The sequence below is a fragment of the Electrophorus electricus genome, chromosome 1 (genome assembly GCF_013358815.1).
Source record: "Electrophorus electricus isolate fEleEle1 chromosome 1, fEleEle1.pri, whole genome shotgun sequence".
Classification (NCBI taxonomy): Eukaryota; Metazoa; Chordata; class Actinopteri; order Gymnotiformes; family Gymnotidae; genus Electrophorus; species Electrophorus electricus.
In genome coordinates, this window is record NC_049535.1 from 33724720 (window position 1) to 33750527 (window position 25808).

General features: G+C 44.9%; 4 protein-coding genes across 10 annotated transcripts; 1 reads left to right on the forward strand and 3 right to left on the reverse strand.

Moving 5' to 3' along the window:
* Window positions 1–469: 469 nt before the first annotated feature.
* rrn3 (RRN3 homolog, RNA polymerase I transcription factor) lies at window positions 470–6393 on the reverse strand. Of its 2 annotated transcripts, none has more exons than XM_027015660.2 (18): window positions 6290–6393; window positions 5761–5907; window positions 5583–5639; window positions 5404–5493; window positions 5191–5320; window positions 5032–5094; window positions 4720–4783; window positions 4565–4634; window positions 4319–4417; window positions 4089–4181; window positions 3689–3824; window positions 3475–3605; window positions 3250–3380; window positions 2721–2905; window positions 1881–1989; window positions 1633–1785; window positions 1430–1517; window positions 470–1236 (listed from the first exon to the last, which is right to left on the reverse strand). In XM_027015660.2, exons 2-18 carry the CDS (start codon window positions 5851–5853, stop codon window positions 1084–1086), a joined length of 1845 nt encoding a protein of 614 aa, XP_026871461.2. In that variant the 5' UTR covers window positions 5854–5907; window positions 6290–6393; the 3' UTR covers window positions 470–1083. The 2 variants fall into 2 exon arrangements, with proteins under 2 accessions (XP_026871461.2, XP_026871460.2); XM_027015659.2 differs by having other exon boundaries at window positions 6270–6393.
* A 708-nt stretch (window positions 6394–7101) lies between these two features.
* Window positions 7102–9162, reverse strand: si:dkeyp-72e1.6 (transmembrane protein 238). 2 transcript variants are annotated; one of them, XM_027015728.2, is made up of 2 exons: window positions 8458–9162; window positions 7102–7755 (listed from the first exon to the last, which is right to left on the reverse strand). In XM_027015728.2, the coding sequence occupies exon 1, from the start codon at window positions 8969–8971 to the stop codon at window positions 8468–8470; it is 504 nt and encodes a 167-aa protein (XP_026871529.1). In that variant the 5' UTR covers window positions 8972–9162; the 3' UTR covers window positions 7102–7755; window positions 8458–8467. The 2 variants fall into 2 exon arrangements, with proteins under 2 accessions (XP_026871529.1, XP_035387037.1); XM_035531144.1 differs by having other exon boundaries at window positions 7109–7164.
* Window positions 9163–10425: 1263 nt separating this feature from the next.
* mpv17l (MPV17 mitochondrial membrane protein like) lies at window positions 10426–12514 on the reverse strand. Its single transcript, XM_027015702.2, has 4 exons — window positions 11590–12514; window positions 11320–11390; window positions 11042–11071; window positions 10426–10868 (listed from the first exon to the last, which is right to left on the reverse strand). The coding sequence occupies exons 1-4, from the start codon at window positions 11891–11893 to the stop codon at window positions 10671–10673; spliced, it is 603 nt and encodes a 200-aa protein (XP_026871503.1). The 5' UTR covers window positions 11894–12514; the 3' UTR covers window positions 10426–10670.
* A 306-nt stretch (window positions 12515–12820) lies between these two features.
* Window positions 12821–25508, forward strand: pdxdc1 (pyridoxal-dependent decarboxylase domain containing 1). 5 transcript variants are annotated; one of them, XM_035527852.1, is made up of 24 exons: window positions 12821–12870; window positions 14061–14131; window positions 14306–14374; window positions 14491–14565; window positions 15006–15155; window positions 15326–15515; window positions 16020–16088; window positions 16304–16382; window positions 16493–16577; window positions 16819–16867; window positions 17101–17202; window positions 17452–17577; window positions 17672–17722; window positions 18340–18420; window positions 19547–19607; window positions 20155–20225; window positions 20463–20568; window positions 20829–21000; window positions 21886–22004; window positions 22128–22249; window positions 22563–22655; window positions 23084–23180; window positions 23629–23727; window positions 23880–25508. In XM_035527852.1, the coding sequence occupies exons 2-24, from the start codon at window positions 14061–14063 to the stop codon at window positions 24137–24139; spliced, it is 2397 nt and encodes a 798-aa protein (XP_035383745.1). In that variant the 5' UTR covers window positions 12821–12870; the 3' UTR covers window positions 24140–25508. The 5 variants fall into 5 exon arrangements, with proteins under 5 accessions (XP_035383745.1, XP_035383740.1, XP_035383749.1 ...); XM_035527847.1 differs by having other exon boundaries at window positions 12830–13009; XM_035527856.1 differs by having other exon boundaries at window positions 12830–13009; window positions 15009–15155.
* Window positions 25509–25808: the final 300 nt, after the last annotated feature.

The following is a 25808-nucleotide window of genomic DNA, read 5'->3' on the forward strand; positions in this document are numbered from 1 at the left end:
GGGGTGTGTACGGGTCACACTGAGACTGGTCCATCTGTGACTGTGCAGGGGTGTGTACGGGTCACACTGAGACTGGTCCATCTGTGACTGTGCAGGGGTGTGTACGGGTCACACTGAGACTGGTCCATCTGTGACTGTGCAGGGGTGTGTACGGGTCACACTGAGACTGGTCCATCTGTGTGCCTGTGCAGGGATGTGCGGCTTCACGCTAAAGGAAACCTCACCCATCACCACAACACCAGTCTTCCTGATTCACAAACCTGGGTTAAATTTAAAGTGAAATTTTATTCCACAGCAGCTGGAAAGGTAGTTTCCTGGAGTGGTTTAAAGAGCAGAAACCTTCCTGATAAGGACAGGGACTTGAACCAAAGACCCAATAATATTTAAGAATCGTTGTTTAGCACAATGAGCACATGTCCTGTCTGTAATAAAAAATGTTTATACAAAATGACTGACCTGGATTCATAAGTCACAGTTCATCTTTTATTTTCAAATTATTTTAATATGGAGTCTGCTTCTTGGAATTTGACAAGGAAAAGAAAAAAAATATATATATATAAGGGGGAATAAAATCTAAAAGGAAGAGAATTTATTCCAACAGCCTTTAAACTGAGTAACACTATTAGAAGCTGAGGACTAACCCGGGAACTCTCTCGGGCAATCACATATCTCCAACCATAATAAATAGAAAATATAATACAAAGATTAGCAACTCTACTCGGCTCTGAGTAGAATGCTACATTAAACACAACTCTGTCCATTTGTTTGCCTTTTTAGGGAAAGTTCGGGGCCTCTGAAAAAATGTCCCTTGCACATGGCCGAGCTTCTCCTACCTTTGTGAACTTGTTAAAATGCACAAAACCGAGCCTCCCAAAGTCTGTCTCAAATCTGTCACTTCACCTGACATTACTGTGGCTTGTGTGTAAAGTGGGAAAGCACTACATTGCCTGGTGTCTTTGAGGACACAGGACTGCCTCTGTGGAAACCCAAGGAAAGCAAATCTGCTCAGCCTGTGAGCGCCCACTGGTGGTGCTGAGATACAGTTTGTTGGTCTGGTGGATTGTGTGTGTGTGTGTTGGGGTATCAGAAACGCCGCTGGAGGAAGGCGATGGGTGGAGACCCCATGCTGCTGGGGCTTGCCAGGTGTGCCTCGTAGGAACCAGGTGTCCCGCCCATCACCATGTCCCCCTGAGGGGTTTGGCCGTGCAGGAAATCGTCCTCGTCCTCTGCAGGAGCCTGGGACAGGAGCAGAATGCGTCAGTGGGCTGGGATTCCTCCAGCGCGGCTCGGCGGACCAGGCTGGAAGGCGCCCTGGTCTCGCTGGAGCAGCAGACAACTGAGCTGTTCTGTGCTGAGGCTCTCGCCCCGTGTCCCACACCCCACACGCACCACCACACACTTCAGGTACAGAAGATGCTAAGATGTTTACCTTTCTGACGTCTTTGCTCCGTACGTCCAACGCACAGTCGGATGGCTCTTCCCACACTTGATAAATGGATTCAAAAAGCTTTCTAGACCTGAGTGGAAATGAATAAAATAGTTTGTAAAAACTTGACATAATAGAAAACAATGAAGCTGATTCTGCCACTGTCTCATCAGGAGCAGGGCGTAGACACAAGGGCTGAGCCTTACCTCTTAAGCAGGTAGGGGTCAAAGGGGAAGAAAGTGTCCAGAGGGTTGGTGTTGGTGGATAAGGAGTCTCCCCCCACGGAGCTCCTCACCACAGGTAAAACGCAGCGGTTGTTGCGCTCCATGATGGTGTAGCAGAACACCAGCTGGTACTTCCTAGCGAGAAGGGCGGTACAAGACCCGTTTAGGCTTCCGCCAGGCCCGCAAGCGCATTTACGGTGTTCGCTGAGAGACCGAGTGGTCGGGTTTACCTGGTGATGGCGGCGAACATATTGGTGACGGCGGGCAGACACACCTTCAGCGGGTTCAGCCGACACATTACTATCCGCTCTAGGTTCAGCCTCTGCAGGTAGTCCAAACCTGACACACAGCACAATGTCCTGGGACCACGGCTACGGAGCCATTCCAGTGGCAGAAAATATGCTTGCCCATAAATACTTGCACGCACGAGGAAAATTACTCGTGGAAAATTATTTTCGTGCAAGCACAAATTCCACTCTGGCCAACAAAACTCGTGCGTGAGAGAAATAAACGCAACAGTAGATGGTTATTTCTGTTACTTTGGTTAGTAGCATTCTCTGGAAGTGATTGCTAGTCTGTCAGTGATTCTCAGACCACCATGATTTACTTTTGTCTAATGCATTTAGTTTCCTGATGTACAGTTTAATACAACTCTAAACCAACTTTGTGAACATTAGTTTTATCCCATTACATCATAAAAACAAAATCAGTTTAGTCTTTTAAGGAAAAGTAAAGTTCACCCATAGTTATATTCATTTAAAATGATTGAATAACTAAAATAAAAACTAAAAACCATTTGCACTTGCTCTTTTAACATGGGTAGTTGAGCGCTCTTGTGCATGCAAATGAGTGTAGCTTGATATGCAAATAACTGCAAACGAACATGCAGATGAACGTTATGAACAGTATCTCAAGTATCTCATCCCAGGCAAGCATACAATTCGTGCACACAGGCTTAATTTAAATCCTGATTATCTTGTGTGTCTGAAAACTGTAAACTGGTCACTTGTCTGCAAAGATGTGGAACCTTTTCTATGCAGTGTAGATAAACAAGGGCCCTGGAGACAGACCTGCTTTCATGCTGCCCTCCAGGATGGCCTTGTGTCTGAAGATGAGGGTGTAGAACACAGCCTGACAGGCAGCGTAGAACGGCCCATGCAGGGAGACGTCACAGAAGGCTTTGAGGCCCGAGTCCTGGCTGTCTATGTAGAGGTGGAGCCAAGACACTAGCAAATCCAGGCAGGCCTTCACCGTGCTACACACACGTGAAAAAAGAGAATGACAGAGAAAATTGAAGATGTAATGCACTTTAGTTGATGCGATTTTGAAATAAATCACTTGTATCAGCTTTAAAAAGGCAGCGTCTGACACAAAACATTGAACTCTGCATTCTTAGGTCAAAGCATATGAAGTACAATCAATGATGTCATTTGTGAAACGTGCGACACTGTGAACGTGTTATGTGCACAACATATCCAGCGATGGCTTGTGGCACAGGCTGAGGAAATGACTCGTAAAAGCCAATTATGCACTAGAAATGTTTACGGATTGCGTTTTACGGATTGTGGTGGATGCGGTTTGTGAGCGATGCGGGCGTACGCTACGGGGAGGAACTTGGCTCTGGCCAGGAAGCTGCCCATGTAGCTGGCGGAGGCCTGTCTGGTGATGGGCGGCTGAGAGGGGTTCTGCAGAAGCTTCCACAGGTGGTCCAAGAAGGCCTCGGCCAAACCCTGGAACACGGGAGACACATGGTGACACTTCCGGCGAGCAGGTACCAAGCACGGCCTAGCGCGACGTTTTAGGATGCGCGTGCGTGGGACTCACCAGACGGAAGCTGCACAGGTAGAACATGTAGTACTGCACGTGGCAGGAGGCATGGGTCGGCAACACCAGCCGGTCAAACACGCCCACCAGGTCCCTGTACAGAGCCTTGGCCTTCTCCGTGTCCAGCGAACCTGTCGGCGACAGCAGCTCCAGTTGGCTACCAGCGCTTTGCACGACCTCTCACTTTTAACACGGCACGTGACCCGCCCCTCACCGTTAACATGGCACATGTCTTTAACGAAGGCCAGCAGCACTCCCATCAGGGTGTCCAGCCGTTCTGCCACCGGGTGCAGCATTGCTGAGCTGTGCAGGCCTGTTGGGCTGGTCACCGCGGAGTCTTCATCCTCATCCTCGGGGAGAGAGGGAGGGAGGGAGTGAAAGGAGAGAAAGGGTGAACATTGCTGCTAAAGATGGCAGAAGTGGGAAACACAGAACTAAGTGAGGCCAAGACGCACAGAGGAGGTGAAATGCCCAGCGGATACACAACACTGTCAAAGACGTATAAGATGCGTTTATGAGGAAAGAAACTTTCCTAAAGGCACAGCTGTGTTTATTCTGCTCATTCATGATGGTTCAGGTGCTTTCCTACGTACTGCTAAGGCTCGACAGCTCACCATGTCAAACAGGAAGTCATCGTGTGCCTTTCCGCCCTGGTCCTGCTCTCCCGAACTCTCCACTTCCTCAATCTCACTCCGGGGGGCGCTCACCTGCAAGCCAACGACAGTGGGATAACACCTTTCCGCTGAACCAGCCTTCCTAAAAAATGTATAACAGCCGCCTAAAGTCTCGATTAAGAAAGGGCGTGGTGGGAGCAGAGGCGATGGCCGCGAGCGGCGCGTCGTACGTCCAAAGCCAGCATCTTGCTGACGATGAGCTCAAGCACGTCCTTCCTCAGGGCAGGCACGTAGACCGTGATTCTCAGCAGGTTGTGGACGTAGCACTCCTGCACACACACACACACACACACACACACACACACACACACACACACACACACACACACACACAGCAGCCTCCATGAACACCGCACAAGAGCAATGGGAAGTGTTGAAAAGGGGGGGGGGGGGGGTTCACAAACCCCTGAGCTTACCAGCGTTCTGGGCGATTTCTGCACAAAAGGAAAGTTTTCGGTGAGGATGGGCATAAGAAAACGGCTGGTACTGCATACAGGAGGGAAAAAAGGTTCAGCTTTCAGTATGGAGCAAAGAAAGTGAACAAAAGGTGTGTGCTCCCGTGCAAACTTACGAAGGTACATATCTTGCAATCATCTGCAGGGCCTGATGACAGTGTTCAAATATCCTGGGCAGGTCTACATACATTTGAAAGGGACAAACAGTTGGAAACTGTGAAGTAGATCCAAGCTTATGGTACAACCTTGTTAAAACCAACGTACAGACATATGGATCGGCAGGCAACAGAATTATCTGTTACAAGTTCCAAACAGGACATGTGAACACACTGCGACCAGAGCACACGGTCATTACAGAGACACAAACGGGCCCAGCACGCAGGCCACGCTCGAGCGCACTGCAGACATTCAAAAGAACTTGTACGCACTCTCATCATCATCATCGTCCGAATCCGAAATATCCACGTCTCCTTCCTGTATTTTTATTCTTTCTGAAAGAAATTATGAAAAAAAAAAAAACTCTACTATTCAATATATATTACAAAAACAATAACATGGTAGCAAGCAATTAGTATGATGATACTCACTTGGTGTAAAATTGGAGACAACCATTTTGAGACATGGTCTAAGGTGAACAGTCTGGGCAGAAACAAGATTACTGAGAAAAGCCAAGTACTCGTCCACCACAGCCTGAGTCCGACCGAGCCATGGTAGCCTCTGCTCAGAGGAGAACCACAAACGTGTCGATATAATTTCCAGCGGCCGAAGTAACCGCACAAATAAACGGTGGTAGTACTTACCAAAACCACATAGATTAACTGTTCGTGATCTTTGCCAAGTTGAGTAACGCAGGTCCTGAATTCCTGCAACCAGTTAATAATCTGGGCATCCTAGAATGGGAAGGGTGAGGTAAACATCGGGTCATTAGCTAGATTATTTAGTTACGCACTTCACGTTGGTCCAATATTGCTCTACTAACCTTAATGTCCGGATCTGAGAGTTGATGTTTTATCATTTCATAATCACTCGTGTCTCCCTTGAGAAATAATCAGACATGTAGGCGAGTTCAATGACATATTAGCTCATTACAGATGTTACAGTCATGTTAGTAATCCACTACTGGGATGCTTTTTCTAGACTTTGGCATCCTATCTCACCTGTTTCAGCTTAGCCAATGTGTTGACAACGGTGTCACCAAAACGCACCGTTTTCACAGGAGGAGTATTGATGAAATCTCTTCCTACTTCCATGTCGTATCTCTGACAGCTTTCTAGCTAGCTACCTTAGCTAAGCCTGTCGGTTAACTGTAAAACAAATGCCGCAATCAGGAGAATGAATAGCAACAACCGAGCACCGATGAATTGTATCACTAGTATTCCTCGACGTGTGCGCCATGTACATGGCTTTGAGCATATCGAACCAAAAAGAACATTTTTATAAAGGTTATGAAGGTAGCAGGAGGTGTGTGTGTAGCAGGAATTTTAAATGTCGTTGATAACGGAACGTTGTCGGTTTGGTTGGATCTAGCTGGATAATGTAACGTTATAACGTTAGAATATTGTCTCGGACAAGTCTCGACATGTTCCCCTCACTACGAGCGACTGAAAAGTGTAAAGGCTGCGGTCTTCATGTTTTAATCTTATAACAGAAAGGTATCGCTACGTACCAGAGATTACAAAAACGTACATTTGAAGCTGTAATTAATCCTTTAGGTGGAAAACAAGTGCATGCGAGACCCATGCCGAACATTTCGCAACAGGAAGCACTGGCTACATATGTTTGCGTGTCGAGAAACGACGCCGTTGGACTTCGTCTTAGACAGCGCCACCTACCGTCGTGGAGTGGAAGCCTGCTTGGAATGGACGAGTATTACGGGAATCCAGTCATTTGACTCGCCTCTAGATGTAGGCGTGCATTTTCCAGTGGGCTGTATTGTGTGTTTAATCACAGAGGAAGGCATTGTTAACTATTGTTTAGGTATTGTTTACTACTATTGTTGACAGAAAAAGTGATGTTCGAGGTACACCTGCCATCGCCATGCTTCTCTCTGACCTATTCTCTGTGGTTTATTATGTGAAAACACAAGGCTAAAGTGTGCAGACCACACTATAGGTTTATAGCAGTTCTTTAAATCATGGTTGTCATCTTGAATTATCCATTTAGTTTTTTGGTTGTAATCAATAGCATAATCTACATCCTACTAAGTAATCTAAACTGTGGTTGAAATGGCCAAAGTTTGTTTTTTTTCCTCGGTGAAAATCTGAAAAGCATGCGACTAGACTACTACCTACAATTCTGGACGACTTCTGAGGTTCAAAATTTATATGAGCAAATAAAGATAAGAGCGAGTACGCTTTAAAATACCCTCTACTGTTCAAAGGTTGTGAAATGTGACTGCCACGTATCTTAGAGAAAAAATCATACAAGCAGCAGTTTCAACAGCAAGAGAAACCCCACAAATCCCCACAGTATGTCTATGAAAATACAGCTCTCTTTATTAACCAGTAGATTTTACCAAGCTTCAAGGTGTTCATTGCAGTTCTCACAATTTTGTGCAGCATCTGGAAATAAGCACATGTAGTAGGATTTTGCAGGCTGGGTTATGTCTATAAACATGAGGCTACATAAAAAAGAAACAATCAAACAAAAAAACCTGCAATTGTTTGAATTTTAAAAACAGAAACATAGCAATTAAGTATCATGTTTTGGGCACATGTAAACAATGAGACAAATAAGGCATGTGACATAGGATGAAAACTGTCCTCAACTCTCTTACAACCTGACTGTGTATCTATAACTCTAAAGGCAGCACCTGAAAAACAGTTATAGCCTACATTTTCACTAAAAAATAATTTAAAATTTAAATTGAATGAAATTTATGCAAAACATCGACATGTCCATTAGTGTAGTCCATTATGGTAATGACTGTAGTTTAAAGCTGCTCTTTGGTAGTTTGTAATACCTTCCAAGGCACAAAACAAAAATAAGAATCAAATTAGATTAAAGATCAGATTAAAGCAGGCAATTTTGAGAAAATTTACATGACATTGTAAACAAATTAATAACATGAACTACAAAAAGCATAAAGCACACAGCTTTAAACCGGCTTTTAACATTTAACTCCTCCTGAACGTTTCCTCTTCTGTTGAGTGCTGTCAAATAGAAAAAAGAAAACTGAAATGATTTTAGTGAAAATCTACACAGCTGTCAAATTCTTTTTGGACGTTTTCTTGACTATAAAACAAGTTTAGGTTTCCCTATTTTAAGTCTGTTTAGGTGAATAGTTATTTTGTATCATGTACAGGTAGAACAAATAATGAATGCCTATGTGTTTGATTAACCCTTTGAGGTCTTACTTATCACTGGCATGTCATAATATAGTAATTAAAATGCTGTGTGTACCATATGCTATATAGAACTATATAAACTATATATATATATATATATAATAACTGTAGAGGGTTAAGTTAACATCACTTCCACTTCAGGTGCAGCAGTCTGCACCTGACGTTTCAGGTAAGTGATTTTACATGCCAGACTTTGGTGATGGCGTTAATGGTTAACAGAATGATAAGTAGACTATTCCTGTTCTCATTTCTTTGTTAACCTTTCCAAATAAAATGGAAAAAAAGATAGACAATAAAGTGTAAATCTATTAAAAACTAGGTAACCTTTACAAGTTTAGCCAAACTATACTTATATATTTCTACAATTCATAATAATTCCATGGTGCCACTAAGAATAGAAGCTATTAGATAATTAACCTTAACAAATCTGTTTATGATGTAGTATTAAAGACAAAAAACAGCAGCGATCAGCTAAGGCATATTTGGACACGTGGATGCGGTAATAACCTGTAAGTGGTCATATGGCTGAGGTCTCTGCGACGCGGCTGTCTGGTACTGGGCTTTCTCCTACCACTGTGGCAGACACGGTCTTCACGTCCTCTTGAGGAGTCATTGGGAGAGTCACCGGTACCTGGCGAGCGCCATGTCGTCTATGAGCAGAGTGCCCGGGCATCGTTCCCTGACCACCTGTGGTCCCGTTTCTCCTTATAGAATTCCTAATTCCGTTGGAAAGGCGGCTGGACATTCTCCGCAAAACACCAACAAAACCTCGGTCCTTTTTCAACAAACCGACGTCGTCCTCGAGGTCTTCGGGGGGCACCGAAATGTTACCGGTGTACCAAAAAACCCACCATATAAGACTCAAGAAAATGATTATGGCGCCTGCATATATAAGAAAGTCATAGAAGAAAAGGTCTGCAAAAACACCTACTAATAGAATTATTAGGCCAAATACGTCAAACGCCACGGCCAGCCAAAATGCACAAGAACATCGCCCAAGGCTACCGAAAACTTCCTCCATAACTACTACGTGTTTTGGAACCTTTCCCTGACTATTGGCTTGTTTTCTCAAACAGTCATTGTCTTGATGGAGTGAGCATTTTTTTAAAGTTTGGAAATATCCGCGTTTCCAGGTAAAGGTGGCCAGGTGAAGCACACGCCGCTGCCTTCTACCTGTGGCTGTATGAGGGAGTGGCGATGCAGGGCGTGGGCGCCCCGTAACCAGCAGGAAGAGAAGGAAGCAGCGCTGTCTCTTAAATACACTCGGGTATTCTCACAGCGCGCCGACCATGGCATCAATAGCTCCAGTACTGTTTGGAAATCGTGCGTTATTAATTATTTATTAGTATGGAGTATTATTTTTTTATGATCTAACGTGCAATCATGTTTGAAAAAGATCCCAGGTATCATTTTACATATCAAATACACCACATTTTAATTTATATATATAAAACAAAAACAAAACAGACAAATGAGGACGCACAGTATTTCACCACCACTGCAACAATCGCAGGAACACATCTACAAACCCAATATCTGTTTAATTTTGTTTCACTGACCACGACAAACACATTATATCAAAAAGAAAGCTAAGGGGAAGGCATTTTACCTGTAATTTATTCAATTTGAAAATACAAATAAAATCAAAAGTATGAGTAGTTACATGTAGGATAAAGAGGTGAAGGATAAATTATGTAGGTCTACTTTTTAAATCATTGTCCTGGGTGTCAGAGAGCTAAAAAAAAACATGCATACATTTAAGAGATTCTTCCTTATCACATTGCAGGAAATGTTTCATTTACACTGTTGTGTTTGGTGTGTTCATGCGAGACCTTGGACCTAAAGCTTTGTTACAGTATCTAGTGTGAAACATGTTATATAAAAAACTGAAAATGTTTTCTGTCAACTTCAGTTAGGAGCAGGGAAAACACTCCAATCTGCAAAGCAGGGGTAGGCTTGTGCTATGTCCAGGACTAGGATAAAGCCAGGTGCAGCCACACACACAGCAGAACAGAATACCACTGCTGACTGCCACACCAGCAACAGGTGTGGGCCAGGATATTCCCAGGCAGCCAAAACAAGAGGCCTCGCTCAGGGGCCCAACAGCAGCAACTCAGCAGCAGCAGGGCTCCCACCAGCAACCTCCCAACCACAAGCCAAGCACCATAACCACTGAGCCCCTACTGCCCACAGAGCCAAGTGCATCCAGGACTAGGAGAGAGCTGAGTGCATCCCGAACCACATTAAAGTAGTAGTCCAAAACCAAAATGAACTCTTTAAAATAAAAAAAACAAAAAAACACTTCTAACATTCTAACATAAGGAAAGGTGTGAAATGCACTATAAAGCTATAAAAGGTAGTAATTGCCATAAGCTATTGTTTATTCTCAATGCCCGTCTGTGTTATATATATATATATATATATATATATATATATATATATATATATATATATATATATATATATATATATATATATACAGACATTGAGGATAAAACGTCTGACGCAGTAATGTCTAAATAAGGAAGTTATTTTAATATGGTATCCAGGTTCAGTAGCTGTCTAATGTAATTAAAGACATTTCAAGTGAAGAAACAGCTTTTCCTCTGTGAAATATTAACACATTAAATAAACACACGATATACACAAGGCACAAAATAGAGCTGTGAATCCCTAGGCCCACTGAAGGACAGAGATGTCGTCCTGTAACAGCACGTTGTTCATTTGCACTGTCCCGTTTTCACTTCTCGTTGGCCAAGAGCCTCATCTGGGGGGCGGGCCATTATCCTCTCCAGAGCGACAGCTACCGTGCCGTCGCCGCTCTGCTGCGTGAGGCATAAAAACGTGGCCCAGATGAACGCGGAGCAGCCCATGAACACCGCGCGCAAATACGGCGGCATCAGCATGAAATTCCAAAACTGAGAAAACAGAAATGGGCCTGTTTTAATAACGCAGTGCTAACAATACATGATTAGTTTTAAAAGAAAACACGAACAGGACAGGTGTGTGATAACATGTTTACAAAACAAAGGAGCAGGGTGTTTTACCCCGTGTATATATATCTACAGAGTGAGTAATATATTCCACATACCTGCATGAATGGCCAGTACATAAGTCCAGTCTGGAATACAGAAATATACTCCCAGTCAAACAACAGTTCATAAACACACCATTTCTAAAGAGCTCATTATGAATTAAAATATGACTTTAACTATATTTGTGATATAATACACACCGGTTTATGTCTGAACCGTTACTGTTTGCGTTCCACGTGGAGGTGGTGCAGCCTGTGCCGCAGGGGTCTGATAATGTGTAATCTAATTGTTGAAGTATGACTTCTTCCTTAATCCACTCATCCATACAGCCTACCTTGTATGTGTTAAAAAACTTTTCCCTCCAATCCTCAAATACGTCTTCTTTGCCCTCCAAAAAACTTACTCCTGTAAAAAGAACGGACATCGTACGTTAAGCAGCCTAAATCGACTTCTCTCCAATTTATACATTTCTTATTTTAACGGTGATGTGGTCTAATTAAAATGGAGAGGAAAATTCACCTGCATCCAAGACTGAATCACAATTACTTTATATATATATATATATAAATTGAAGTATGGTAGGACACTGAATTTGTTAGCCTACCTGTGTAGAAGACACTTGTCGCTAGTGGTGATGCAAAACTCTGGTCCAAGAGCAACTTGCGGGAGATCATACCAAGCGACCTTCCCGGGAATCGTCGTTCCAAAGCCCGCAACCAGAAGTAATTAAAGTTCCCCTGGAAGCTACTGGCCACAAGCGCCACATTTCTCGTGTGTCTCCAGTCAATCTCATCCCTGTGCGCGATGTACTGATGAACAAAATCTCCACCAGCGAACAAGCATCCGTACAACGTAACGTTGGTTATCCAAGGAAACACTTTTGCTGTTTTGAAAAGTGATTTTCTCATTTTAATGAGGCAGTTTCTAATTTTTAATTTATTTTGTTTTTAATGTTTTCGTTGGAGACTTGTAGCCTCCGGTAGCCTATCTTTAAACAGAGAGCCTAAAGACAGTCTACAGTCTTTGACCACTGCTTAAAAACAAGTTACACTAGAACGAGTCCTGCCGATGTTCCTTCCCTGCTACTCTGCCGGTTTAGCCGACTGTGGCTATGATTAGTGTGGTTAATTAACTGCATGACACCACGAAACTTGAAGAATGCACTAGAGAATAAAATATCCAATGCACAGCCGCTAATGGCTAAATTGGATTATACACTAACGCTTAGTGGACAGTTCATACGAACATATTACTTTTTAAAAAGACGTTGCAAGATGAAACTGTAACAGACGATTGATCCATTTAGCAATTAGATCGAAAGGTTACGCTTTTGGGTCCGGACATACAGAAGCATTTTCCTGTTGCTTCGCCCGTTGCTCGCCGGATCCCCGCTAATCTGCGCGTTTGCGCACGGCAGTGGTCGCAGATATGTGCTCCAGGTGCGCGCCGGGCCTGCGCCACGGTCCATGCGGACCTCATGGTAAAGTGACCGGGCTATGCGTGGGCTAGAGCCGCCGCACAGTCCGGGTTTAACAAGCAGGACATGATAACTGCGTTAAGCATTAAGACAGACCGATATATCCATATATAATATAGCACTACACCGGTTAGTGCAGTCATTTGTAATTTCGTAAGGCTATTGTGATGACCAGTGTTTTAGCTGGACAAACACAGGAAATGTTTGTAAAATGATTTTCAGTTGTTGTTGTTTTTTCTTCCAAATTCTAGCAAGCGGTCCACAGGAGGAGTGATTAAAGATGATATTTTATAGCGCCTGTCCCGAGCGCGGTCGGGTCACGGGGATGTATGAATATACTACGTCAGCGCTGCCAGCACACCAGGAAGTGGCGTTACCACGGACGGCACAAGTAGCTGACTGCTAAAGGTACGGAAGACGGAATATTGTCCTTTTTCACTTTACGATTTTTAAAAACAAAAAAACATTTCGACTGAGCATCCGCACGGGGATCTGGAGACTTCTTTCTTTTTAGTTATATATATTTAGAGGAGCAGCTAATTGAAAGGTATGAATGCAGAAGAACGTGACATTACATTCACCACAGGACTTACAAGGACTAGCTAGGATAGCTGATTTGGTTAAATAGCACGCAGCTAGGCGCACTTTTGCCATAGGGAGCTCTTTTAGTTTTTATTTCAAAAGTCTTGATTTGCACACAGTGAACTCGGTGATTTGCCCGAACAAGTTTCATTCTGTGCTACGTTTTTGTTACGAGCTATTAGCAGGTCCTGCAAGCTCAGTGCATTAACGCTGAAGTTTACAAACCAGATTTTGTGCCGATATGACACGTTAAATGCAACTTAATTGTTAAGGGGTTTTGCTCTGCGAAGTCAAATCGAGTGACTCGGTGACATTTCAAAGAATAAAATTCAGCTATCTCATACCTGCGCTATAATGGTGACGTTTTTTGTTATTATTCTGTCAAACGTTGGCCAACAGCGTATAACGAGGATCCGGTTTGATGGGATTTGTAGTACCGGGCCTAAGCCACGCCCACACCGTAGAACCTCGTTACACGCGCGTTTCTGGAAGGGCGCCTTTCGCTCAGCGTTAGGCTGTCGTGTCGTCATGCAAGTCAAATCAAGTCAGAGTAAAAATGGCAGTTCTACAAACATTTACGTTCAGCAAGCAGGATATTAGAGCATAGTACCGCATATAGAAGATATTAGTCAGAAAAACATGTCTGAACACCCTGTTCACATTGTCACTGAAGACTTTCTTAATACAGTGCCTAAAAGTACATTTTGTCCCTTTTCTTTATACTGTACTCGCAAAGTTTACAATCAGAATGAGGCATTGTAGACACAGTGCTTTAATAATCCTTATAATAACAGTTATGACAGTTATATTCACTAGCATTTTTTAATCCATGCATAGTCATGTACACACAGGGTTAATGTAAAGTAGATTTTTAAATATTTATTGGTATTTCCCTGTGTTAATTAACTACTAAATAAATAAGTAGTAATAAGGCAATACCAAAAACAATGCCCCAGACCAAATGACAGTCCTGTGTTGTAGCTGGTGAGTAAAATGCTTAGAATGTGTGCCTATAGATGGATCCAGTGCTTGCTGAGATGGGGGATCACCTCGCCGATGCCATGAAGATTCTGGAGAGTGACCGGACGTAAGATTTCTTCACTCTTGTGACTTCGTCTAAGTAAATTCACTGAAACAAATCTCAGCGGCGAGAACACACTTCATGCAGCCGTGACTGAAAACTGTACGCCAAGGCATGTTCAGTCATGATGGTTTGTTTCAGGTGAGGGTTTTGTGACGATGATATGCATCTTGTTTACAGTTGGACGGCACAGAACCAAGAGCAGCAGAGGTTTAGCTGGAGGGATATTCCAGGACCCTTACAGGGAAAGTAAGCTCACTGTTACCGAATATCCGGAGATTTAATTATCGTCAGTTCCTTTGCTTGATGAATATCGCTGGAGTTTATGGTTTGATGTTGCTTTCAAATATGTTGTTGTGTTCCAGCGGTCAGGACATGGTGACCATTCTCCAGCTAGTTCAGAACCTCATGCATGATGAAGAGGACAAACTAGTTCATCGGTAGGCCCAATCGTTAATTTATTTTTTCTTTCATCACTTTCACAGTGTTAGATCAGGAATAGTTAGTTAGCTGTTGAAGAGTTATTCAGCTATCAGCTCAGTTTCACTTCGCGTCCCACGGCAGGTGTGGCATTTACTGTGAGCAGTTTAATAGCACAGCCTGTCAGTAAGTTAATATTTCCGAACACCGCAAACAAGTCCTGATGCAGGAAATGCTGGCTTTGCATACTGGGAGTAAGCTGTGTTTGGAGTTATACAGTCAGTTGTAGATTCTTTATTAAGTTTGTTTTATTTAGTTCATTTTAGATACTGACACAGACAATATATTCTGGGACAATATATTCAGCTCCACAGTCAGGACAATACAGTTAAAATGGCAATGATCTAGAAAAGAATGTGTGTATGTGTGTGGGTGTGTTCCTCTTTGCCTGTTTCCTCAGCAGGATGCAGTGTGTGGGAGAGCAGGGACACATGGCTTTACTGGGACACAGTCTGGCCGCCTACATCTCGGTGCTGGACAAGGACAGACTGAGGAAGGTCACGACACGCATCCTGTCAGACACCACCCTCTGGCTCTGCCGGCTCTTCAGGTGCGTCTGCAGGCAGTCTCACAAGAGGCCTTGAAATGAGCGCTGGGAGTCTATGAAGCAGGTGGAAATAAGCGCTGCGTTAAACGCTGTTGCAGTGCTCGCTGTCCAAACCGAACCGTAACGAGCCCGCGAGCGCGTGAGCACTAAGATGTGGTGTGTTCTGCTTTAAGGTACGAAAGCGGCTCTGTGTATTTCCACGACGACGACCGCGAGGGGCTGCTCAAGGTGTGCCGTCTCATCATCAACGCTCGCTACGAGGACTACGCCACGGAGGGCTTCACCATGCTCAGCTTCAGACATCCTGTGATCTACCACAGCGCTGCCTGCAGGCCAGGCCTAGGACAGCACCTGTGCAGCCAGGTACACCTGTCAGAGCCTTTTAAATAAAGCTCAGCACAGCTCTTGTGGAATTCCAGGCTGGGCAGGTGTATGCTTTTGTTCTAAACCAACCTGAGGCAGGTAAATAAAGGCTGTAGAATGCTGATGGTTTGGTTCACATGTTTTAGCAGTCAGAGCAGAACAGAATAAAAATGCATTGGCTACAGAAGCAAATGTTCCATTATAATACTCACAAACCCACATTTACCCGACACTTTTATCCAAAGCCACTTACAAAAATGACTGAAAGCAACTTTAATCAATTGAGGGTTAAGGGCCTTGCTCAGGGGTCTAACAGTGGCAACTTGGCAGTGGTGGGACTTGAACTGGCAACCTTCCATTACAAGTCAAGTGCCTTAATAACTGAACCACCACTGCCCAGCCTTGGAATGAGATCCTTTTATTCTCTTTTTGGTGGTGGTGGTGTTTCCATGTTAGCTGATATACACTTGAGTAATTTTGAGTGTACATTTTTTTTCTTTTCAGCTTGGTCTTCCTTTGTCAACCCTTTGCTGTGTGCCATGCAACACCATGTTTGGATCTCAGCACCAAATGGTTGGAGTTAATTTTTCCTCTTTTGTATTTGAGGTGTTGCGTTACACTGTGATTTCTGTCTGTAATGTGTCCTTGAGTTCGAGAAAGGCACTATATAAATGTAAATAATAATAATAACAATAATAATAATGTGCTTTTGTTTTTGAGATGTTGCGACGTTTCGTATACGAGGTGTTGCGATGCACTGTGCCTTCAGCAGTGTCTTGTCCTCACAGGATGTCGCCTTACTAGACAAGCTGATGAGGGAGGACTTGGAGAGTGGCAAGCTTCCTTTGCTATTGATAGCAAATGCAGGTCTGCTTGCTACATCACTTCACCATGTATACAGAACCAGCCTGATTCAGTACTTTTAGGAATGTGAAAAATAATAATGCAAAAGTCAAAATGTTCTGTCGTTCCTTCAGGAACTCCCGGTGCGGGTCATACAGACAAATTAGGCCGCCTGAAAGAACTGTGTGTCCAGTATAACGTGTGGCTTCACGTGGAGGGGTGTGTATCAGTACGAACACATAGATACATACACTTCTTTCTTTTCCCATTTCAGATGTTAAAGGTTATATGTTTTTTTGTGCTCCTTATCTATAGGAAGTGCTTGTAATTCATAAAAGTTGCTAATATGATAAAATGCTAGTATGATCTTGAATGCTTCTTCTTCAGTGCTAGCGAGGTCTTGTTGAGGAAGTGTTTCTTTAAACGTGCTACTGATGTGTATTTGTTCCATAACTCATAGATTCAACTTGGCAACCCTGGCCCTCAGTCCGGTTTCCTCAATGATCATGGTATGAGTGTTATTTATTCCCACCATTATATTCACCACTTCCACACTGACCAAACAAACGGCCATCGCACACATTGGGTATGTGGATTCTCCTTTTTATAGGACCTTCTCAAGCCACCTCTGGATCTTTGGTGGGGTTTGTTAGTGGAGTTTGTCTGGTTTGTGTAGAAGAGCATTAAAAAGTGCTCAGTTCCGTGGTCCAGACTGTGCTGGAATGACTGTGTGTTTTTTCAGGCAGCCACTAAGAGTGACAGCATGACATTAACCCCAGGGCCCTGGCTGGGTCTGCCTGCAGTGCCCGCTGCTACGCTCTACAGACACGAGGATCCTGCTCTGGTCAGTGAACGTTTAAACCAGGCAAATTACAAACAAAATTGGACAAATGTGCATTCACAATCTTCCCTCAGACTGGCTATTTTCAGAGGAGACTGTATGTGTTGATGTGGAGAATGAAACGAATGATACAAAACCTCTGTACAGCATTTTGCATTAAGTCTAGTGATATCTTAGGGCCTTACCTCTTATGTGAAGTCATTGTGCTGTTTGTCCTCCTTGCCTCTGGAGGGCGCTCTCCCTTTTCATCAGTCTCTAGCAGCGGGCCTCACTTCCAGCCACCCAGTGGAGAAGCTGCGCGCCCTTCCCCTCTGGCTGTCCCTGCAGTACCTGGGACACGATGGGATCGTGGAGCGGATTAGGCACGCCTCGCAGCTGGTGAGAACGGCTCTGCGGCGCGTAAGGTGCTGGGAACGCGCTCGCCCGCACCCCTCCCCCCGCTCACCTCTGTGTGACCTGTGTCTCCCCACAGAGTCAGCAGCTCCTCCAGCAGCTGAAGACGTTGACCTCCATTAAGACCTCGGTAGGTGAACTCACGTTGACGCCGCTGAGAGTGACAGAATAACACGCGCAAAGGAGAGAGCTTCCTGTTTTCCCACACCCTCCAGGATCGCAGTTTAAGGGCAGTGGTAGTTCAGTGATTAAAGTAGTTTTCTAATAATCAGAAGGTTGCCAGTTCAAGCCTCACCACTGCCAAATTACCACTGTTGGCCCCTGAGCAAGACCCTTAACCCTCAATTGCTCAAACTATATTCACTCATAATTGTAAGTTGCTTTGGATGAAAGCGTCAGCTAAATGCTATAAATGTAAGAGAAAAGTGTTTGGGTTGTTTGTGGTCTTAGCATTTGACAGTTTAAACTTTAGTCCAGAGCCACAACACTAGCACATTTAGAGCCATGTTGCAGAACAGCATGTCTGAGTGGCTTTTTAAGCGCTCAGTATATCAGACCTTAAAAACAAGCCCTTTCTTCCTGTGTCACCGTCATCAGGATGTCCTTGACCGTGAGGTCTCTCTTCTCGAGGCATTGAGCATGGTAACGAGCAATCAGTACTGTGTGCGTGTGTGTGCGCATGCGTGCGTGTCAGTACTGTGCGGATCTACACTAGCGTGCTAGTGAGAATGGGTGCCTTGGTTTCAGGGTGTGGTGTCTCACTCCCGGGTCCCGCCCATCTCCGGTGGTTCGCTGCGGGACGTGCTGGGCTCTCTTATTCTCTCTATTGTAGGTGGGACCCACCCCTCTGTGTGCACCCCCTCGCCCCGCCCCTCGCCTGCCCTCGCCCCGCCCCTCGCCTGCTCTCACCCCGCCCTCTTCCTCACCCTGCGTCTCGTTCCGTTTCACCACCGCTACACCCCCCCTGCACCATGTCCACCTGCAGCGCTGATGCTCACGTTGAGGGCTCTCCCGCGGGCACAGACCCATCAGCAAGTGCAGCATGCGTGCAAACATTCCGGGAGAGACGTCACGTCATGAGCCATCAGCTCCGGGACTTTGGCAAACTGATGTCTCACAGTGTGGATTCATATAAGACACAGACTGATAACCCAGAACACACAGCCTGGACTTTTTTTTTGTAGGACACAAAGGCCCGTTGTAGTTTTGTCATCCAAAATTCATTTTCTGCGTGGTGCATTATTAAGAGAACCTGAATTTTCTCTTTATAATGAACTCAAAGCACAAGAGGCACCGATCTTGTTTCAAAAAAACATAAATAACACTAAGCTGTGTTTTAGAGGTCATGCCCCTTGGTCAGGGTGGGTCAGATCTATGTTTAAAAAAAAAAAAAAACGTATTGAAGCAGCTTATATGATACACAGCTGACTGATTAGCATCTGTTCTTGCCAACCTGGGTGCTGCACTGTAAAGAGCGGTACAGATATCGTATCTTCCCTCCGCCCCTGCTATTCAAGAGAGGGTTCTGGGTCGTGACCCTTTGTCACCACTGAGTCCGTTTGTCCAGGTCTGTAATTGACGTGAGAACAAGGACAAGCTTGTTGTGTTTCACTACAGTCCATAGACGCTCTTTGCTTGTTCACTCGAGCGCTCCTTTAGCACCGAGGATTGCATGGATCCAGCATCACAGACGTCCCAGCACCAGTTCCCTCCTGATCGGTGCCTCACAAGCTAAATGTCTCCATGGCATTACATTGAATGTTTGAGAGCTGAGCCTCTGTGTTCACACACGACTCACTTGGTGCTGCTTATCTGCATGACATAAAGACTTCAGGCTGCGTCTCATGGTCATATTTACATGTCCCAAGGTATGGGAGATGCTGTCTCTCCCTTCTCTCTCTCCTTCTCCCTCTGACACATTCCTGCTCCTTCGCTCTCTCTCCTCTCTTTCCAGGTGGAGGATGACTTGAGCTCTCCTGTGGTAGTGTTTAGATTCTCCCCAGACAGCAGTTCAGGTAACTTTTTTCCTTGTTATACTCTGTTAAATACTCTGTTAATGGCAGAAAAGGAATTTTAGGGTGTGTGTGTGTGTGTGTGTGTGTGTGTGTGTGTGTGTGTGTGTGTGTGTGTGTGTGTGTGTGTGTGTGTGTGTGTGTGTGTGTGTGTTCATAATAAATGAGCAATTCACTTGCATTGCTTGCGACTGTCCTTATCATTTCTTTCATTGCCATAAAGTTGAAGGGAGAAGTTGGAGACTTAAATTCCCAGACATAGTTCAGCATATGAGTTCAGTTACCTCATACAAGAGGCTTCAGTGCCTTTATTCAGATTTTATCCAAACTCATCAGTGCATTGCCGGGTTCAGTTGTTCTGTTTGAGTAGGGAAGTCACTAATCTGTGCTGTCATGTGGTCTACGGACTCCAGATGCTATGTATACTGTCATAGTTACAGTGGAATCGGGATTCAAGCTAATATGTTACAAAGTGATTTGTCACTGGACAAATTTGCCTCAAAACCTGAAGCTTTATTGTTTTGTTTTGTTTTTTCCCCACTTTTCACAGCCTCAAGCGGGGGATCTGTGGAGGGCTACTCGACAGGAGAGAGAGAGATCCAGGATGCCCTCAACCGATGGGTGAGTGTCTGTGGGGCGGGAGGATGCTGGAAAGCCTGATTTCAGTTTGGACTAAACAAGACCACAAAGGTTTTGTTCAACTGTACATCCAAAATTGTTTTAGTAGTGGAAGGACCTTTTGTTAAAAAACCTGACATAGTACATTTAATACTTCATGTTGTGCACAATAAACAGCAAATTGGACAGAATGTGTTGTACAGCTGCAGTAGAGGTGTGTGTGTGTGTGTTTGCTGTCAGCTTGGTGAGCGGCTGGCACGGCTGGTGCCCGCCAGTGGCGTGGACGTGGTGGAGCTGGAGGATGAAGGCGTGTGCGTTCGCTTCAACCCCATCATGACAGCCGCAGGTGAGACTTTCCATGGGGGCGTTGCCCTGTTCCACCACCTGTGTGTTCACGGAGCGCCTCAAACATTTGCATATGTGCCTCAACTTTACTGCATTCACTTTATAGCACACGTGTCAAAACTTTGTTCACACCAGAAAAATCAACTTTGTGCATGTATGTGCGTGCACCTCTGCGTGCACACCTGCATGTGCGCTTGTGTATGTGTGGGTGTGGGCGTGGGCGCCTGTATCTACACACCCGCGTGTGCGTGCGTTTTGTAGTGCTGGGTACTCAGGAGGCAGATGTGATGGCGCTGTCGGAGAGGCTGATGGAGCTGCTTCCCTCTCTGAGCTGCACGCTGCGCTCCAGGCAGGACTTCAGGGAGGAGGTGTTCCAGCACGCCGTCCTGTCCTACGTGGAGGACCTGAACTGGGCCGGTCTGGGTGCCCTGAGGTCAGGGAGCACCTCCCGTTCCAGCTGGAAAAAACCCAAAAGATTCTTAACATACTTGTGTTAAGCTGTTATGATGCTCTGAACATTTTGACAAAGTGTGACTGTTTAGTTTTCAGGTTTACATGTAAAATATATTTTTAGTGGTGGCAGGTCACTTTTTCTTTTGGGTTTTGAATCTTCTGGCCATGTTCTTAAATCTTAGAAGTGCTCCCCCTACTGGGCCGGAAGTGATAAAGTGACCTTTGTATTTTGTGCCTTCCAAAGTCTCACACACCTGGTGTGTATCTAGATGCATTTAATGCTCTTCTTGGGCTGGGTCAGGTGTTCATGAGCAGGGAAACGTCTAGACGTGCAGTGTGTTTAGAATATGCTCTATGGGGTGAGCTCTAAAATGACCTCTACAATATCAGACCCAACGCTCTAAAATGACCTCTACAGTATTGGACCCAACTCTCTAAAATGACCTCTACAGTATCAGACTCAGCGATCTAAAATGACCTCTACAGTATCGGACCCAGTGCTCTAAAATGACCTCTACACTATCGGACCCAGCGCTCTAAAATGACCTCTACACTATCGGACCCAGCGCTCTAAAATGACCTCTACACTATCGGACCCAGCGCTCTAAAATGACCTCTACAGTATCGGACCCAGCGCTCTAAAATGACCTCTACAGTATCGGACCCAGCGCTCTAAAATGACCTCTACAGTATCGGACCCAGCGCTCTAAAATGACCTCTACAGTATCGGACCCAGCGCTTTAAAATGACCTCTACAGTATCGGACCCAGCGCTCTAAAATGACATATAGGTTGTGAGACCCAAAGATGTTGAATGTGCTTTGTAATGGGAAACGCTTTTGAGAACTGACACTGACTAACCACAGGTACGAGCCCAGGAGGACAGACCTGGATGAAGGCAGAAGGCATCAACAGATGGAGAAGATCAACAGCGACCTGCTGAAAAAACTGAAAGAGCTCGACACAGACTTGGATTTCTCAACAGGTCTGAGTCCCTTCACCTAAATTACTGCCTCCAATTTAACCCATGTTCAATATTGTTCTGGTGTAATAAAATGTTTGTTTCTGTATGTACAGTATGTATACACAGTAAATTATTTGTATTCAGGGCCTGAGTTTGGTGAAGAGAGGAACTGTGTATTTATCGGGATGGTACCAGAGGACATAGATGTGGCAGTGTTGGTGGAAACCATCGCCTCTATTGGGAGAGAACTTGAGGAGAGTGGGAAGGTATATGGTCAGCCCTGCCACAGGCACAAAGGCATCGTTTTCCTGTAGCTCACTTGGTAGCGCAGGAAGAGTGTGGTGCTAGCAACACAAAGTTCGGTTCCCAGTGAGAACATGTAGTCTCATACTGAAATGCACGCCTGCCTCTCTGAATAAAAACACCTACCAAATGCTGAAAATGTAAATAAAATTGTCATATAGGTATTGAGATGTTTAATCATCATGCAGTTATGTAAATAAACATTTAAGAATGAAATAAAGAATGGTGAGAAGAGGCATGCTGTTATGTTAACGTACAGTGTTTCTTTCTTCCTAGTTGTTGGAGAACATGACAGAGGTGGTCAGGAAGGGAATCCTGGAGGCTGAGGAGCAGCTTCGCAGAGCTAATGAGGAAAAACTCATCGAGGAGGTGTGTGGGTGTATGTAGGGTGGGATAGGAGTGTGTGGGTGTATGTAGGGTGGGATAGGAGTGTGTGGGGTAGTAGTGTGTGGCGTGAGTATGTAGAGTCGGGTAGGTGTATGTAGGGTGGGGTTGGCGTGTGTAGGGTGGGGTAGGCATGTGTATGGAGGGTGGGGTAAGTGTGTGCAGGTTGGGTGTATGTAGGGTGGAGTAAGTGTGTGTGTGGGGTGGGTGTATGTAGGGTAGGGTTGATGTATGTAGGGTGGAGTAAGTGTGCGGGTGGGGGGTAGGCATGTGTGGGGTGGGTGTATGTGTTGAGGTGTGGGAGGTGGGTAATGGGTTCAGGTATGTATGTATGTGTGTGTCTGAAAATACACTGGACTAGAACTTGTTTTTAAATGTGGCTTGGCCTTGCACTCCTTTCTAACTACCTGCAGGGGGTGCTGCGACAGATCCCTCTTGTTGGCTCTGTGGTCAACTGGTTCTCTCCGTTCCAAAGCTCTGTGAAGGGCAGAACCTTCGACCTGGCTGCAGGTACCCAGTTTACCTAGACTACCTTCCACATGCTCTGAGCTCCACAGGCACCTTAGTGGAAGCCAATATAGCAGCTTTGACTGGTTCGCAAAAGTTGCCTGTTCTCAGCAGAAAGCCCTGCTGAACCGTTTATGATCGTGACCAAACAGACACAACTCCCTGTCTAAATCCACTCCTGATATTTTTATTACTCCTTAGTGTTTGTGGTTGACTGTGGGGGGAAAAAATGAGAGAAGCTTGAGGGATCATTTCTAAGGATTGATATCTTTGTTCTGTTAGGTTCTGTTTGCACATGCTTTATTGTGTCTTCTGGAAATTAGGCAGAACCTTCACCAGACCCTTACCGAAGCCCAGGATGATTGTAGAGCTCTCAGATGGTGCTGATATAAGACGGGTATATACTACCATTATTTTAGTGACTGGGGTTGAAAGTATTTGTTCTCTGCAGGTTCTCTGGACACTACAGAGCCCATATACTCCCTGAAGGCCCAGACAAACCGAGAGGCTTTCTCTGAATCCCCAGCTTCTACAGGCAAACGGCTGCTAGGTATCTTCCTGCACCCTGCTTAAATAATATTACAGTAAATTACAAAAGAATAAAATAAGCAGAAACCTGTCCAGGTGGCAACGGCCGGACAGTATTGAACCAAGAAGCTGCGTGTGCCTCATCCCGTTGCTCGCCGCGTGTTTCGTTCACAGGGCAGAAGGCGTTCCGGCGCCCTGCGATGTCCACAGATTCGTACAGCGAGACCAGCTCTGTCTGCCACCTAGATGAGTCTTACAGAGACACTGTACCTCAGCCTCCCGGGGAGAGGGTGGAGGGGGACGTGGCGGAGGTCCCACAGATGTCGCCACCTCCCAAGCTCGAGTTGGAGGTCTCGGAGGAAGAGGCGTCAGCCTGGACTGTCCAGCGCGTTCCGGAAGGCGAGGAGGGGGAGAGCCCAGCCTCCATCAGATAGGAGCATCCCGCCCCAAAGTGGCAGCACCCTGGGAAGGGCAGAGTGGGCTCCAGGATCGCTCCCTGCTCCTGGATCCATGACCTCAATGCCTTGACAAAGTCACTTTAGGAATTAGGGTTTATGAAGCAGCTTTAAGTGCAAGTAACGGAATGTCATCCGAGCCACATCGCATCACGTAGACCCATCCATACTAACCAACCGTACATTACTCTCACCTGATCCATGGTTCTGACTGTGGGTCCCTGTGTCACTCCTTCAGTTCATGCACTTTCCTCACTCTGTTTAGTTGACATTGTGTTTTACACTTCACAGTGCTGGCTAGCATCAAGGGCTATCACTGATCTTTACCTTTGTCACTAATAACATTTTAAACATCTTTTAACTGTTTTTGATGGCTTGTTTGCCTAAAAAAGGCAGTTTGGCTTGTATGTTCAGCTGTGGCTGACACTCGTGCAGCTCCTTCTAATGCCTTGGTGCAGTTCTTTGCACTGTCTCATAATGTAATCAGAGAAATGTTTATTTATTCTACAGGTTTTTCCCGGAAAGACAACAGACTCAATAGGGGTTTCCGATGGCTGTAACACTGTACTCGTGTACTTGTAACTGTGAAATCAAAGAAAACTATAACCTGATAGTGTCTGTCCCCCAGTTCTGTCTGTTCTGATGTTCTTGAGATGGCAGTTGTTACTTTGCGGTGGTTATAGTTGCGTTCACTAAGATTAAAGGAATGGGGTGGGGGTTGCAGCATGTGTTTTAATGTTTACTGAGGATTGCCATCGTCTGTCCAGACTGTTTATGGTAGCTGATATTGTTTACACTGTTGATTTTGGTTCTCTGCACTAAATTCACTGGTAAGGTTTCTTGTGGGATGGGGTATGTCTGGGCTGTTAGTGTGGCAGGGGCAGGCCTGTGGGTTTCTGGGATATGATGTCATGTGCAGCCAGCTCAGCGAGCTCCAGGTGACATTTACTGTATGATTTCTGCTTTGTTGTGTCCATGTGTGACATTCATGCTCATAGTCACCAATAAGGGCATCTGAACATTGTAGGAAGTATGACTGTCATATGAAGTATGGCTCTCCTTCCATGAATACATATTTGACTCATCTTGGTCACACCTTAAATATCCGTTGATTTTTAACATTAAGTGCATTTATCTTTGTTCTTCCTTGATAATTAATATTAATACTGGCTTATGTTGCACAGCGGCATCTCTGTCTTTTTGGTGCAATAAATGATTGGGATTTTTCTTATGGCAGACATTGACTGACTTAAAATATGAAATATTGCATAGTAGATTAGTTTTTATAATCACATGGGCTTTTCCAAAAAGCAAGAAGGAAAATTCTAATAAAGATGAAGTGAAAGTCTGTGGGGTGCTCTTTCTTCTCCCGTCAAATGTGCTGGTAACCAAATCATTACAGGTCAGTCACCCAGATGTGTATTAAGACTAGGACTAAATTGCAGTGCAAGTGGTACTCCAAAATTAGGTCTAATTCAGATCTGGAAAAGTAGATAGGAATGAATTAGTTTTAGACGTCCATGTAACTAGGCCCCCACCCTGGACTCTGAGTGTGTAGAGTCCAGAACCATTCCAGAAGCCCTGTCTGAAAGCTGGGGAGCCACATCCTGCCTAAGACCTGTGAATGTACATTCAAACCAGGTGACAG